At 45.6% G+C, this 12106-nt stretch overlaps 1 protein-coding gene across 7 annotated transcripts in view; it reads left to right on the top strand.

Moving 5' to 3' along the window:
* The window catches only part of SETD1A (SET domain containing 1A, histone lysine methyltransferase), a 31740-nt gene that overhangs the window by 2951 nt on the left and 16683 nt on the right, over nt 1-12106 (top strand). For all 7 annotated transcript variants that reach the window (XM_079950227.1, XM_079950226.1, XM_079950225.1 and 4 more), the window contains exons 3-9: nt 1024-1176; nt 6828-6923; nt 7856-8126; nt 8222-8328; nt 8722-8945; nt 9098-10163; nt 10927-11832. In XM_079950227.1, the coding sequence (XP_079806353.1) occupies nt 1039-1176; nt 6828-6923; nt 7856-8126; nt 8222-8328; nt 8722-8945; nt 9098-10163; nt 10927-11832 (2808 nt within the window). In that variant the 5' untranslated portion in view covers nt 1024-1038. The remainder of the gene's footprint in view (nt 1-1023; nt 1177-6827; nt 6924-7855; nt 8127-8221; nt 8329-8721; nt 8946-9097; nt 10164-10926; nt 11833-12106) is intronic.

Here is a 12106-nt window from a genome sequence, read left to right as displayed (position 1 = left end):
GTTATCTGTATGAAGTTTAAAATTTAAAAACAAAATTTAAAAGCAAAATGTAAAAACAGATATATGTAACTTGTTAACATGTCCAAGTGAAATTGCTGAAACACAAATATTTTTAGCAGGTATCTAAAACAGCTCAACAAGGATGCTTTATAATCACAGGAACAGAAGCTTGCTTTTTTAAAAAAATCTGCACTATATACCACAGCTTTTGTTCCATACAATCTTGCAGAACTGCAGCAGGTTCACAGTCACTGCAGTAAAGCTTTGCAAATCTCAAATCCAGGAAGCCCAATTCTGAGTATGTATGTAATTCACCCTCTTCAAAAGTGGCCAATTTAATAAAAGTTTTATAAACAACAATTTATTATTTATACCCTGCCCATCTGGCTGGGTTTCCCCAGCCACTCTGGGTGGCTTCCGACCAAATATTAAAAACAGTACAGCATCAAACATTAAAAAATTCCTTAAACAGAGCTCCTTCAGTTGTCTTTTAAAAATAAAATAGTTGAATTCCACAGGGCAGGTGCCACTACCGAGAAGGCCCTCTGCCTGGTTCCCTGTAATCTCACAGCGAGGGAACCAGCAGAAGGCCCTTGGTGCTCGACCTCAGTGTCTGGGCTGCACGATGTGGGTGGAGATGCTCCTTCAGGTATACAGGACTGAGGCCGTTTAGGGCTTTAAAGGTCAGCACCAACACTTTGAATTGTGCTCGGAAGCATTGTACGGAAGCGTAAAATGGACAGCCAAATACCTTTGTGCAAGTCCCTGAGCTTGTGCAATACAGTAATAGCCCTGGCGATAGTAAATGGATTATGGAGAAGAGGTACACTTGTTCAGGCGGTTTAATATTAAACCCTCTTCTAGTTCTGGGATATACAGGCGCATCTGCTGGTGGTGACTATTCTGGGTTCAAAGGTGTCTACTTCAGAAATGGCCAGGAGTGGGCTCCTTTGTTATTGTTAACTCTTTCTCATATTGGTAATCATATTATCTAATGCACTGGTTCCATTTCTACTGCTCTAGGGTAAATGAGTCAGAATGGATCAGGAAGGTGGGGGTGACTTCCAGAAAACCCCTAACTTCCAGTGGAGAAACTACAAGCTCATCGTTGACCCAGTGCTCAAGCGGGCCCCGCACAAGGTCTACCGCTATGATGGAGTACATTTCAGCACTAATGTAAGTGGACAGAACTGGATTCTTATTTGGATGGAGTTGGGGAGGATTTGTTTGAGCTGTGCTGAGAAAGTGAGGGTGGTTCTACCTTTCCTGCTGTGTAATATCCATTGGTCGTTCCAAGTACCCACTTTTTTCATTTGTGTTCTCAAAGTTTTAAACTCTCTGCTTCTCCTGCTCTGTCAGTGTACTGTGTGTGGGGTGGGTTCATTATTAATTTTTTTGGTGTTCTGTTAATTCTGGTTGGACAGCAGAATCCAGGGCACTGTTGCTAGATTGTGTGATGGGTCAGTTCTATGCCACACAGTCCCTAGATTACTTGTTTTGTTCATCTCTTCCACCTCCTGGTTGTCATAGGGTCCCTAACTCCAGCTTCCGTACAGATTTCTATGTCCTTGTGCATTGAGTCTCTAGGTACTGGATATTTGAATGCAGCAATGTGAATGCTTTGCAGATCTCTGATGCCTAAAATTTTGATGTTGGCTTCTGAAGAATTGAAGCTGCCTATTAGGAATTCTAAATAAGTTCGTTTCCATTTTTGGCATTTGTTGTTTTTTAACATGGAACATACAGAGTTCTGTCAGGAAACATGGCAGGTGGGTTTTGTGTGTTGATGGCTACTGAGAGAACAGTGGTGTGAGAGGTGAACAGGGAAAGGAAATATGCCTGTGGCTCATGGGGCAGCTACTGAGGTGTAGCAGCCTCCCCAAAGGGTGGGAATGAGGAGGGGTGCTTTGACTGTAGAGGAGGCCAGGTATACCTGGGTTTGTGAACTCCTTAGGCTTTTGTTTCATCTCACAGCAAGTCAGTCACTTTTTCAGTGGAATAATGGAATAACTGGAAGTGGCCAATGGAATAACTGGGACTTGAGCACTTAAGACCCATTGAAACAAATGGGAACTTAAGTGGCTTAACCTTCCCTGGGTTGCACCTATAGATTCTCTGGCTTTAAAATGATTATAAAAGTGCAAATAAAAATGTTTAGGTTGGTTTATGGCTATTTTATGAATGAGTTTCCTCATTAGCAGAAGCAATAGAAAATGAAAAAGGCATTTGATTTAGATCTCTGTCAGACATTGCTGGCATAGTGTTAAAGAAGAGAAAGCATTTGGTGGTCTCCAGGTCAAGTTCTTTGTATCCTATAGTGTGTTACTGCAAATTATGAATTTCAGTACAGACACCTGCCCCAGTTCAAGCAAGACACAATTGGGCTTATGTCTGTTGGCTGACATTTGATTTGACTTCTGCTGTTTTTAATATTAATAAAGTGTTTCATTTTAAAATTGGTTTCTAAAGTCCCTAGTAGTTCTTATTTTAGAGTTGCCATTAAACTCTCCAACAAAATTTTGTTCCATTTTAATTTCCTCCTAGAAATGAGGATGGACCTTGTAGCATTGGAGCAGTTTGAAGAGCATAGTCTTTGTCTCTTGGGTTGCCTGTCATACTTGAAAAAATTCTTTCTTAATCGTTAACCCACCTCTGAGGCTACCTTTGGTTGTTTGGTCCATTATTTGTTAGTTATAGAATAATTTCTACAGCTTAACTTTCATTGTTTTCCTGTGCACTGTAAAAGCAAGATCCATTGAAATCAATGGAACTTATTCCCACATAGCTTGTGTAGACTGTACTGTGTTATGCCCACTTTAAAGACAGATTGAGACTGAAGCAACCTGTTTTAAATATGATTTCCTCCCAAAACCACTATAGTACTTGGAATTTGGAATATAAGGACTAAAATCTCTTTTTAGCCCCTTTGCTAATCTGCTATCTGTTTTGGAAAGTTGTTTGTTTAACTACGCATTGGGGTGCCTCTTAAGCTATTGCAACCAAATTTTGCGTAGTTGTTTCTGACATCAAGGAATAGGTTTTTATCTATGTTTGAATGCCATTGGATGCCATTTTGAATCAAGAAGGCAACTGAACCTTTCAGAGCTGTCATATTCTTCCTTGGTCAGACCATACCTGGAGTCCTGGGTCCAGTTCTGGGCACCACAATTTAAGAAGGATATTGACAAACTGGAACATGTGCAGAAGAGGGCAACCAAGATGATTAAGGGTATGGAGGAACAGTTAAGGGAGTGGGGATTGTTTAGCCTAGAAAGGAGACTGAGATCATCTTAAAATATCTAAAGCAGAGCTTTCCAAACTTTGTATTAGTGTGTCATGCAATTCTCCCTGCGCTCCTGCTGGGACGTGAAAGGGGTTAGTTTAACCTCTGGTTTGCTAGTAAACTGAATTGCCTTGTCGCAAAATGATGCATGTCAAAAAAGTGTGTCACCAGTGTGAAAAAAGCTCTGGTTTAAAGGGCTGTCACATGGAGGATGGAGCAAGCTTGTTTTCTCCTACTCCAGAGGCTAGGACTTGAACCATTGGATTCAAGACAGCAGATTCCGAATAAACATCAGCAGGAACTTTCTAACAGTAAGAGCTGTTCAACAGTGGAACAGACTCCCACAAGAGGTGGTGAACGATCTCCTTCCTTGGAGGTTTTTAAGCAGAGGTTGTCCTCTGCAGAGGTTGGATAGTCATCTATCATGTACGATCTAGTTAAGATATTCCTGCATTGCAGGGGTTGGACTAGATGACCCTCGGGACCCTTTCAACTCTAGGATTCTGTAACTTTGGCCACATTTCACAACTACACTGATTTTTTTTAATTTTACAAAATTCTCAAGCAACACCTGGCATGAGGCTTCCAGCTTTAAAGGTTTGGTGCTAAAATAGTAAGCTAAAATAGTTAGTCATAAATACACTTGCAGTGGTTCCCATCTAGCTCTGTGGAACTCAAGCTTTGACAACTGGGCTGTAGGATGTGTGCCTATGGTTGTTTACATGTACCTCAAGCTCTAATAAAATATTGTTATGCTAGTCCTTCCGTTAATATAGGAGACAAATGTGAAAACACAGGTGCCTGATTCATGCAGCCCCCCCTCCCCCTTATCTTTTCTTAGGTTCCTGATGTCAGTCACAGCTCTGGCATCATGTCTCACCAATGTAATGAGCACAAAATCCAAAAGATTCTACATGCTGAGAGGTTTGCCAAAAAATTAGTGTAGCTCCTTCTTGAAATATTCTGATCGTTGCAGCCAAAGGAGGAGCTGTGTCTTCCTCTGTTTACAGTCCCTTTTCTTCCTGCATAGCATGGCAACATTTGATGTGCTTAGTTTCACTTTTCTTCTAGCCTGAGAGTCTGCTTCCCTTGTAGCTGTTGCTTTGTTTGAAAATTCCCCTAAGCAACAGAAGAAGCAGCTGTGACAAAGACACAGTTCAAAGCTATAGAGAGCCTGGGGGCAGGTGGACAGGGGAGAGAAAAGGTACTGTCTATGATGAATTGATGATTTGGGTCATGTTTGTTCAAATAAGCATCAATGACACTGGGAGTCAGCCTTAAAATTCCATAAAAGAATAACAGTTTGTAGCACTCAGACCCGTAATTGCCCAGAATCCCCTCCCCCTTTTCTCTAATAAGGTTTATTGGAAATATGCTTTAATGTAACTTCGTCAAATTTACTTCCAAATAAGTCACTTTGGGTTGGGGTGGAAGTGAAGCTGAGTATGATGGCCATATGCACACCTGGGCTTACCTTTATTTCTACTACTAATAGTGCATATAGTACTGTTAATTTGCAGAATTTCCCCCCCCCCCCCGTGTTTGTCTTTATCAGGAGGATAAAGTGAGGGAAGATCACTATTCTCATTGATAGATGAGAGGAACTTGCTCAAGTCTATAAAATGAATCCATACAGAGGTGGGACTTCGGTTCACCCCAAAATTCTAAATCTGCTCTACAAAGTTTTTTATAGCATTCCTCAAGAGCAGCCACTAGTGTATCTCACTCACTTGGGCCCAGATATAGACATGTTTATTGCTTACCGTATTTTTCGCTCTATAAGACGCACCATACCATAAGACGCACCTAGTTTTTGGAGGAGGAAAGCAAGAAAAAAAGTCTTCTGAATCCCAGAAGCCAGAACAGCAAGAGGGATCGCTGCACAGTGAAAGCAGCAATCCCTCTTGCTGTTCTGGCTTCTGGGATAGCTGCGCAGCCTGCATTTGCTCCATAAGACGCACACACATTTCCCCTTACTTTTTAGGAGGGAAAAAGTGAGTCTTATAGAGCAAAAAATACGGTATATTCTGGGAGCAGCTTAGAAGGAAATTTGACTGCTCACACCAGAGCCACAAGTCCACATGTAGATCCTTAACTGAGAAGAATTATCATCTTTTTTTGCTAATGGCAAATCACCATGAAACACTATGGAGCAGTCCTTAATAACTGGAAACATATACAAAGTCCTAATGTACATTATTGCCTTTTAGAATACTTTTTCCTAAATCTTCCCATGCTTTGCTTGTATTGTATTAACGTCTTCTTTTCACCTGGATTCAGCCTTTTAATGAACATTACAGCTAAAGTATTCATTTTCGTCTTGTATCATATCTTGGGCTCTTACCTTTTGCTGGTTAATCCAGATTAATTGCTGCTTGAATGCTTGGAGAACTTGACTGGGGTGTGATTCTCCAGTGTTCAAGCAGTGCTGCAGAGAATCATAGTGTGTGATCGGCATCCTGTCCCAGTTGTCTTGCTGCCTTTCCCCTGAGAACCCAGAAACCTTCAACATAGGCCAAGGCTGGAGAACATGTGGCCCTCCAGATGTTGTCAAACACCAGCTGCTGCCCACCTGAGCCAGCATAGTCAGTGACGCTGGGTGGAGTTCCATTCCAGCAGCACCTGAAGGACCACAAGTTCCCCATCCCCCATCCTAGTCTCCAATTGTGTTTCATTTTTGTCAAGTATTGGGGCAGAACCAGTGTTCGAAACTCCCATTGTTCTAGGTGCATTTTGTGACAGGGAATTTCATTAGCGTGAGCAGTTTCTGAGCTTAGTACTGCGTCTAAGATTTTAGATTAAAACCGCAGAGTGGAAGGAAAGGAGGACCTTTTTCTGCCTCCGCACTTCCAGCTACTCTCTAAAGACTGGAGAAGAGACCCTCTTAATAGTATTAAGGGGTGGGCAGGGGAAGGACTACATCATGTGAAAATTGAAAAATATATTTTAGACTATGCAGAATTGGATAAATTAACTGGGAAAATTAGATATACTAAAGACCAAAAGTTCATCGAGGACTGGGGGAAATTTGTGGATTATCTGAAAAATATATGTGGTGTAAACACAACGCTAGTGGGATTTAAAGAGGCACTGTAAATAAAAATAAGTATTGTTTATTAGAAATAATGGGAGTAAGGAGGAATAATGGCAATACGAAAGAAAGGAATGTGTATTAAAGGTATAAATATGGATGATTGTCAGAGACGCTGAAGGAAGTCAAAAACAGTCACAATTTGTTGTATGCGGGATTAAATGAATAATTTAATGAATGCGGGATTAAAAAAAATTATATATATAAAAAAGAAATATATATTTTAGCTGCAGTTCATTCTTTTTCAGCTTTGTATTATTGTTATAAAAAAACGCGCCTAGACATTCCGTTGTCGCGCCCATAACCTAGGTTTAAGGTGCCATTTAGCTCCTAGCTTTCATATCTCAGTTTCTAACACTGGGCAGAACCAAGAAGCAGTTTTTTATTCCAAGGAGTTCTGTTTCCTGTAAAGGCTTTTTGCATTGTTAATGCCTAACAAAATCTCTTCTCAAGGATTCGGGCCATGCTCCTGTGGGCGATGTGCGGGATCCCAGACGCAGGATATGGTCCAAGAACAGAGACATTTCCCTCCCTGTCCCAAAGTTTAAGGTAAGCTGCACCCCCCCCCCCGGATCATGTCTCCTTCTCCAAGTCTTCCAAATCCTCAGCACAGCATTGCTGCCACATCTTCCTTACCTGGAAGCCTGGTAAATGTTCAGGAGTGGCCAAGTGTATATAGGTTTACGTCAGGCTGTAAATTAATTGACTGAATTCTACCCTAAATAGTTAACCCAGGATTTGCTTACATTTCTGGTCATCTTGAGGAAAAGACAGCTTGTGGGAAAGCTGATAACTGTATGTGTGTGAAGTACAAATATATGTCCTGATCTGCCTTGACCTTGGGGCTAAAAGACAGAAAGTTATTGAATTCAATCTTAAGAGGAGAAATGTGATGGAAGGGAGGTTTGGGAATGCAGGAGAAGAGGAATGGCAAAGAAAACTGCATCTCTTTTCATTCTTGTACTCATTGCTGAGTTCTTTGAATATGTTGTTGTGAAATGTCAGTGGATGATGAATGTGTACTTCCACAGGGAAAAGCTGGGTTTAAAAAACAGTTGAAAATTCTTCAAAGGGGAAAAAGCTCCAGAATTTGCCTTCGTAACAAACTGGGCAGATTAAGAATATCTAAAGTTCATTGGCTATAACAAATTGTCTGGATTCATGCAGATATGGCGATTTTTTTCTTGGGAAATTGCTAGGGTGGTAGTGGGGGGCATGGAAATGGGGTGTGTTTAAGGTTATCTTGTCTTGGGTGGAGTTTGACAGGCATAAAATCGGAGGTTCAGGAATCTTGAATGCACTGATGAAGGGTCCACCCAGCAGTTCTGCAATCTCTGAACCTCTATTGGCAGCTCATTTTAAAGCTTTTGCTGACTATCCAGAGCATTGGATGATTTTTCTTAATTATTGGGGTGGGGGGTATGCTCTTTGGCAATTGATTTAGCCCCCTCGCCCCATCTTCCCTTTTGTTTCTTTTGCAGCTGGATGAGTTCTATGTGGGTCAGATCCCTCTGAAGGAGGTGACCTTTGCCCGGCTCAATGACAACATCAAGGAGCCCTTCCTGGCGGACATGTGCAAAAAGTATGGAGACATTGAGGAGATTGAGATCCTCTACAATCCGAAGAACCGCAAGCACCTGGGCCTGGCCAAGGTGCTCTTCACCAGCACAAGGGGAGCCAAGGAAACAGTCAAGAACCTGCACAACACTTCGGTCATGGGCAACATCATTCATGCTCAGCTCGACATCAAAGGTGCTTGTCCTCCTCCGGCCATACTCTCGGTTCAGTCTTGCCACCTCTGATTCAGAGTAGTTCCCCTTTCCAATAAACGGCTTTTCTCTCCACAGGTCAGCAGCGAATGAAGTATTATGAACTGATTGTGAACGGCTCCTATACACCCCAGACTGTCCCCACTGGAGGCAAAACACTCAATGAGAAGTTCCCAGCGGACTCGGTGAGTCTGTTAAAGTCTCACATTTGAATTGTCCAGGTTTAGGGCCACTTTTCCACAGGAAGCCTCATTGAAGGATTTTCTTCTCTCTAGGATATGATCCTCATTCCTGATAAAAAAAAATAGCCATCTTTTGACTTTCTTCCCCTCCCATCACTACTCCTCTGTCTTCCCTCTCTGCTCTGCCTATCCACAAGGTTTCTGCCACCTGTTGGTTGTCAATACCCATAGGAAAACAATCTTTAAGTCCTGCTCCTTTGCTAAATGATTGGTATTTTCCCTCGGAGGGGGCTGCATGCAAGTCAGCGTGGAATTAGCTACATGACTGGTCCCCATATTTCAGTCTAGGTGGGACTGCATGGTGAATAATCTGCTCTCAATTCTTTCCTTTTGCAGTCAGAGTCCCGAAGGCGCCACTCAACAGACTCCTCGTACGCTAGTAACACAATGCCTTCAACGCCTGGCAATGGCACACCTTCCTCTCAGGACACTCCTTATTCCAGTGGTAGGCAGGATACACCTTCTTCGTATGGCCAGTACACGCCACAGTCGTCCCAGGGGACACCATACACTCCCCGGGGAGGGACACCATATTCTCAAGATTCTGCTTACTCCAGCAGGTGGGTGATTTATATGTATATCTGCCCAAAGCCCTGGGGGAGTGATCTCAGTGGCATTGCATCCTTGAGCCAGCCTGTCAGGTCTGGCTAAGTGGGAGAGAGCAAAGACTGGTAACTCATGGTACTGTCTCTTCTTAATTTTCCTCCTCAAGGCAAGGGACTCCAGGCTACTCAAGCTACCAGCCAGAGTCAACATCGTACAAATCCCGCCGACATGAGAACAGCTTTCCAGACTCGTACTCGCGTCGGCATTATTCTTCTTCGTCCTCTTCCTCCTCCTCCTCGTCCTCTTCCTCCTCCTCCCACTTCCGTAGCAATGACCATCACTACCCTCCCTACAATCAGCAGTTTGATGGTGGCAGTGGCGGTGGCAGTGCTGCCACAATCAGCAGCAGCAGCCGGTACCAACGCCTCTCATCCACCTCAGAAGGGCGCCCGTCTTCTTCCACCCCCTCCTCCTCTTCCTCCTCCTCCTCTCATCGCTCCCACCAAAGAGAGGACTCTGGTTTCCATTCCCGGCACAGGGAGCGCTCCCAGAGGGATGAGGCGACTCCTTCCTCCACCGTCAGCACCCCCACGGTCACCACCCCCTCCTCCTCTTCGTCGTCTGTGGCCACCCCAGCCCCAGATAGTGCTCAATTCCAGAACAGCCACAACTTCACTCAGCAGAGTGCAGAGCCCTTTCCAGCACCCAGCGTTCTCTACCCACCGTACACAGCCACTCCGGAGCCTTTCTCCCTCCCCGTGGAACCCCTTGCCGTGGACCAGGACTACCGGCTGCTCCCCACAGCCGAGACTTTTGCTGCCAACTCCTTGCCTCCTACCGAATTTCTTGCTCAGGAAACAAAAGAGAACACCAGCCCAGCAGTAGCAGCCTTTGCAGCTGCTGATGACCGGTCCCATTCCCCTGCTGTGCAGACCTCACCACCCCGGTCTGGCTCCCCTGCGCCTGAAACTACCAACGAGAGCGTCCCTTTCACTCAGCACAGCAGCCTGGACTCCCGCATCGAGATGCTGCTCAAGGAGCAAAGGTCCAAGTTCTCTTTCCTTAATTTGGACACGGAAGAGGAAGACGAGGAGAAGGGAGGGCCCAAAGGAGTGGAGCCGCATGGGCCCTGCACTCCACCGCCTCCCCTTCCTGTCAGTTTTGAAGATGTGGTGCCAGCGCTGGACATGGGATCAGGAGCAGAATCTCCCAAAGCCAATGGACAAGATAGAGTAAGTTCTAAGGATTTTGAATGTGGCAACTTTTTTGGGGGGGGGGGGAGGGGGTTGGAGCTCAGTGAAGGACCGAGCCAGCTCATTGACCATAGAATATTGAGTGACTTGAGAGGGGTGGGATGCAGTGGAACATTCTGAAAGAAGGTATAGGTGGCAGGTTGGAACCTTGAACACAAACACAGTACTCCACACGGCACTCCACGTGTTTCGATGTGTGTCACATAAATTCAGCAGTCATGTTTGCTGTGCTTGCAGATCTTGGCTTTTGAACCACTAGAAATGTTTGTTAGGACAGTTAACAGGGCATTAATGATGAACTGTAGGGATGTGCTGATTGCAGAAATCCTTGCAGGTATCATCTCATCTTCTGAATATCAGCCTTCTTAACAGATGCTGCATCCAGCTTTCTAAGATTTTATGCACGGTCACGAGGGCTAGGAACTTCTCTAGGTATCTTTGGTGTCTTATGAATTGGGTGAATGAGAGATAACTTGAGGCTAGGGTTTTTATGTTTGACTTTGCCGGCATCATGAAATTTGAATTTGTTTCAAGATTATTACTATTATTATGTAGTGTGAATGATTTAATGATATTGTTGGGGTTAGACAGGTGAAAGGACATACCTGCAGGAATGGGGGATAGTGTTTTGGGAGGTGGTTTGCAGCAATTTCTTTCAGGGAAATGAGTGGTGCATGCTGCAGAAGCCAGACAATTGGCTCACTGTGCTATCTCCCTCCCTCCCCTTCTCCTCCCAAATAAGGCATCTCAACAATCTTCAGGTGAAGACATGGAAATCTCTGAGGATGAAGCAGAGGTCGAACCCCCAACCCCTGTGGCAGGGGTGTCTGAACCCCATTTTTCTGTGATGCCGTCAGCCCTGGGCCACATGCAACTGGGCGTGTCCTCCTTTACCCCCCACCACCGGCCAGAGCCGCCCCCCGCCTACCCGATACAGCCTCTCATGTCTGTCTCCCTCCCGCACCTGGCGGGCAAGACCCACTCGCTCTCCAACTACGGCCAGGTTGGCCCACGGCATGCTCACCGCCTCTCGGACTTCAGAGGGCGCGCGGGGGTGGTGGGCGGAGGCCGGGGTGCCCCCCACATCTACGACTTCGTCAACTCCATGGAGCTGATGAACCGGCTGGGCAACCAGTGGGGCGGGATGCCCATGTCCTTCCAGATGCAGACGCAGATGCTGAGCCGCCTGCAGCAGCTGCGTCAGAGCAAAGGCCAGTTTGAGGACCCTTTCCCCTACCACCGGGAGGCGGCTTCTTTCTGCGGCCGCCCCCTCTACGGCCACGGCTACCTGCTGGAGCAGGCGAACCGCCACTTCCAGAGAGACCAGCTCTTCATGCAGCAGCCATCAGCAGTGGGGGCCTCGGAGCAGCAGCAGCAGCCGCAGCAGCATTCCTCGGAGCAGCCCCCTCTGCCACCCCCACAGCGCCTCCTTGATTTCCGGGCCTCCCCATGGGGATACCAGGAGGAAGTGGCTCCACCCCCACCTCTTCCCAAGGACCCCCATGCCTCCGTAGTGGACAGCGTCCTTGAGACACTCATGCAGGAGATGAAGAGTATCATGCAGCGTGACCTCAACCGCAAGATGGTGGAGAACGTGGCTTTCAACACCTTTGACAAGTGGTGGGAGCGCAAGGAGGAGAAGGCCAAGGTGATTGTGTGGTGGGGGGGAGGCTGCCAAGAGCCCCCAGTCTTGGAAGGGGTGTAGGTTTGAGACATGGTTCCTAACTCTTAGGGATAGCGTGTTGAGGGGGTCGTGGGGATTTGGGAGAGCTGTGGGGCCTGCTTTGCAGCGAGTGGTATGAAAGGCTTAAGTTTTATTATTCTTACTGATACAGTGAAAGTGCAGAGTTCCCCAGAAAGTGGGCTGCAAACCTGCCACCGAAAAGCCACTCCAAGCCTTGCTTCTGCAACCTCAGGATGGC

Source organism: Podarcis cretensis (genome assembly GCF_951804945.1).
Source record: "Podarcis cretensis genome assembly, chromosome: 13".
NCBI classification, from domain to species: domain Eukaryota; kingdom Metazoa; phylum Chordata; class Lepidosauria; order Squamata; family Lacertidae; genus Podarcis; species Podarcis cretensis.
The sequence above is the reverse complement of the archived record's forward strand: the minus strand, read 5'-3'. Positions and strand labels throughout refer to the sequence as shown.